The sequence below is a fragment of the Raphanus sativus genome, chromosome 4, assembly GCF_000801105.2.
Source record: "Raphanus sativus cultivar WK10039 chromosome 4, ASM80110v3, whole genome shotgun sequence".
Classification (NCBI taxonomy): Eukaryota; Viridiplantae; Streptophyta; class Magnoliopsida; order Brassicales; family Brassicaceae; genus Raphanus; species Raphanus sativus.
The window spans coordinates 42345077-42348918 of record NC_079514.1 but is presented as its reverse complement, the minus strand read 5'-3'; the positions used below and the strand labels follow the sequence as shown (position 1 = coordinate 42348918).

General features: G+C 39.4%; 1 protein-coding gene across 1 annotated transcript; it reads right to left on the bottom strand.

The window, feature by feature from the left end:
• Nucleotides 1-203: 203 nt before the first annotated feature.
• LOC108855926 (uncharacterized) lies at nt 204-2767 on the bottom strand. Its single transcript, XM_018629856.2, has one exon. The coding sequence runs from the start codon at nt 2250-2252 to the stop codon at nt 393-395; it is 1860 nt and encodes a 619-aa protein (XP_018485358.1). The 5' UTR covers nt 2253-2767; the 3' UTR covers nt 204-392.
• Nucleotides 2768-3842: the final 1075 nt, after the last annotated feature.

Here is a 3842-nt window from a genome sequence, read left to right as displayed (position 1 = left end):
GTTCATGGAAGATGTTGTTGTGTAATATAAGTATGTATCCAAGGTGCAATCATCTTATCATATGTGTTTTAATATCTGTAACAGAAGATCTAGAACAAAATAAACAATATTACCAGATTGAAATGAATTTGCTTAAATTTGAGTAATATTTATCAAAAAGGATCACAAGACTTTGAGTACATTGTAAATACAAAGATGTCCAATATCTACTAAAACCAAGATTTATTTTTTTTGTCACCATCAAGAGATTATTATATATGTTCAAACCAAACAAGTGTAGTCCAACAAAGACACATGCATCTACATAAGAGAGAACATGTAAATATATATATATACATACAGTAGTAGCTAAAAAGAAAAATATTTTAATGAAAGTCAAAAAACTCTGTTCTTCATTGAAGTCTGAACTTCTTCAGCTTTTGCCTAAGAGCCTCGATTGCATTCTGTATCCTGTTGCTTTCTCTACTTCTCACTTCTAGTGACGCCTCATGCAAGTTTTGAATCCCTCGACCCAATTTCGCAATCGAAGGAGCTGAAGGAAGAGACACAGCTGCACATTCTATCCCATCTCCATACAGAAGCAGTCCTGCACAAGTCGAAAGACTGGCTCCAAACGTTGCCAACGGCAAGGCACCGATAGGTTTTGCTCTTCTTTTCCGCATTATCTCATAGAACGCAGCCCTCATGGCAGAGAAGCTCGTCTTCTCAGCTGAAGCTATAATACTATGCGTCACCGCTCTGATCTTCTCAGCTGATAGAGAAGCTTTCACCAGAGAAGTTGATTTGGCTCCAGAGCTAGCAAAGCCAGGAGCCATCACTTTAGAAGGATACGCCACTTTGGTGAATGCATAAGTCATCGCCTTGTGAGTATGCGTCAAGAAGAGGTTCAGTGAAGCCGGGACTTTGAAAGTCATGATCTTGAAGAAAGGAGAAGCAGAGATAGCCTTGGAGAGTGATGAAGCACCCCAAATAGCAGTTGCTCCTGCGCCAACCGCTACAACAGGTTTATCAGACAACAACCGTTTCAGCTTCGAGTCATTACCACTCTCCTCGTTATCAAAATCCTGCACCATATGCTCAGACAGATCTTTGACTTCTTGAGGAACACAAGTCCTCCAGTGCTTCCTTAGACCCGCGAGGTTGCTCGCATCAACCACCGCTACTATGTTCTTAAACCTCTTAGCCTGGCTACGAAGAAGATCCGCCATAAGTGCATAAGATTTCTCCTCGGAAGAGAGGTTTTCAAACCGATCTTCGGTTCGGTTCTTGATCGGTAGCCGACCAGCATTGTTCAAAGCGATTCTAAGACCTTCAACCGCAATCTGGAAAAGGTAAACTTCGGAGAGAACATCAGTATCCATGGCTTCCCCTCTATCTACATCAGACAACATCTTTCTAGCACTGGCTAAAGCTTTCCTAATAGACGGCAAATCATCAAATATGTCACGAAGATCCACAAGCAAAGAGTAAATAGATTCAGCAAACGGTGGAACCTCGTAACCATTACTTGAAACTCCATTGGCGACGCAGCTCAACGGGGTAAGCTGAGTGATATGCGAAGATAACAGCTTCAGCATCTGTGTCTGAACATCGTTAGTGATCAGAAACCTCCTCGAACCTGACAACACAGCAGAGCCACCAGAGCTTTGCGGTACAAGACTATTAGCTAAACCCTGCACCTTCCCTCCTCCTGTATCACTTTCCTCATAAGACCCTTCGATAGCAGCGATGTTCACGAAAGGAGACTCAAGCACCATGAAGGAAGAACCAACCTCGGAAGCAACCCTCTTAGCAGCCAACACGTGTCCGTTAAAACTCGTCCCGAAGATCTCCTTCAGCACCAAGATCCCCGCGACGCTCTCGTACTTCTCTTTGTTCACCTTGTCCACAAAACACTGCTTGAGAACTCTAAAAGCCGACGTCGGTATCGGGATAGAGTCCGTTCCCGAGACAGTCTCCTCGGCTTGAGCTTCTCCGAAAGCTGATTTGTTCACCTGAGCAACGACGGCGTCGGGGCGGAGCTCGCGTATGAGAGACTCAGCGTCGGTGGCGGATCTCTGAGAGAGGTTCTGAGCGGAGAGGATGTAGATGGTGGAGTCGTGCTCGGGGACTCTGATGGCGAATATGAAGTTCTTTGTGGTGTCGGGGAGTGAGAGTCTCTGGAGAAGCTCCTTTGATTCCTTTATGTCGTTGGTGAATAGTGACAAGGGCCATATGGTTCGGAGACTATTCATAAAAGCAAATGTCACCATTGGTTTGAATTCGTCTAACAAAAAGGTTGAGACTTTTCAAAATCAAACGAGACGAATCTCCACAAAGCTTTAGTCTTTATTATCGAATTGGATCATGGAGGCGATTTTGTAAAAACCCTACTCAGATCGAATTGGGGGGAGGTGAAAGAAGAAGCTTCTCTCCTTGGTGTAATATACGATTGGAACAGCAATCGGATGAAGCGATTAAGACAACTAGACGACGAAACTGAGAATCGGAGATTCAGGAGACGGTGGAGAGACAGGAACAGTGGGCTTGATGACGGAGGAGAAGTACCTGGTTGGTTTGGGTTAAGACTGTGGTGGAGATCGATGACCAGATTTTAGGGTTTAATTCGTACGAAGCTCTCGATGGTCTGAATCTGTGACCAGCTATTGAGTCTCTCTCTCTCGCGCGACTCTCTCCGATGTATGACGGACGAATTCGCACACAGACACAACAGTTCTTCTTCGTGTTTTGTTTTCTTAAAATCATTTAATTTTATTTCATCATTTGGAAAAATTGTTTAAAGGTCTCTTAATTGTTGTGGTTATGGCTTAATCAATTATTCGACCCGGTCAAGTTCGGTTATTTTGGTTTTCTTAATTTAGTCGGTCTTGAAAAATTCATGTATTAATAAATTTTTAAAGAACTGTATTGATAATAATCAGTGTAGTCAATTTGACTAGATTTATAATCCGATTTAAAAAATAATCATCCGTCTTGGTTTCAAAGGTGGACTGGTCTTGAGCCGAAGAGAGCCGAAACACACAAAAATAAAAACAATTCCTTTGCATTACTACTAGGCTACCAACACTTTTTTTTCTTCATTTTAATTTGCACTGTCAATTATACATGAATTGTTGAATATCATCGTTTAAATTTATAGTCAATTGATAAAAGCATAAATTTATTTTTATCAAAATATATAATATTGTTGAAAATAATTATTTTCTGAAAAAACAACAATTTTCTAGGTCTCACAAAACTATTTTAGTCGGTCTTGAAAATTCATGTGTTAATAAATTTTTAAAGAACTGTATTGATAATAATCAGTGTAGTCAGTTTGACTAGATTTATAAACGAATGATATTTTTCTTCTTCTGAAAAGTAATTTTTTTTATGCCAACAGTCGGTGTTTTGGGTCCAGGTCAGGAATCAATCTTTAGATAATCCGATTTAAAAGTTAATCATCCGTCTTAGTTTCAAAGGTGGTCTGGACCCGAAACACAAAAAAAAAAACAATTCCTTCTTTTTTATTTGCACGGTCAATTATACATGAATTGTTGAATATCATCGTTTAAATCTATATACCATTGATACAAGCAAAAATTTATTTTATCAAAAAATATATTATTGTTGACAATGATTGTTTTCTCATAAAAACAACAATTTTCTAGGTCTCACAAAACTATTTTAATGCATATGTATGTTACATATACTAGAACCAATCTGATATCAAAATCCTGAGCTTTTTGAATGTGTAGATTTTTACTAAATTATGGTTGTGAATTAACACCAAAAAATGTGACCAACATTGTAACGCTCTCATGAATCTTCATTTTACAATTTTAACAAAAAAAGAAAAATCT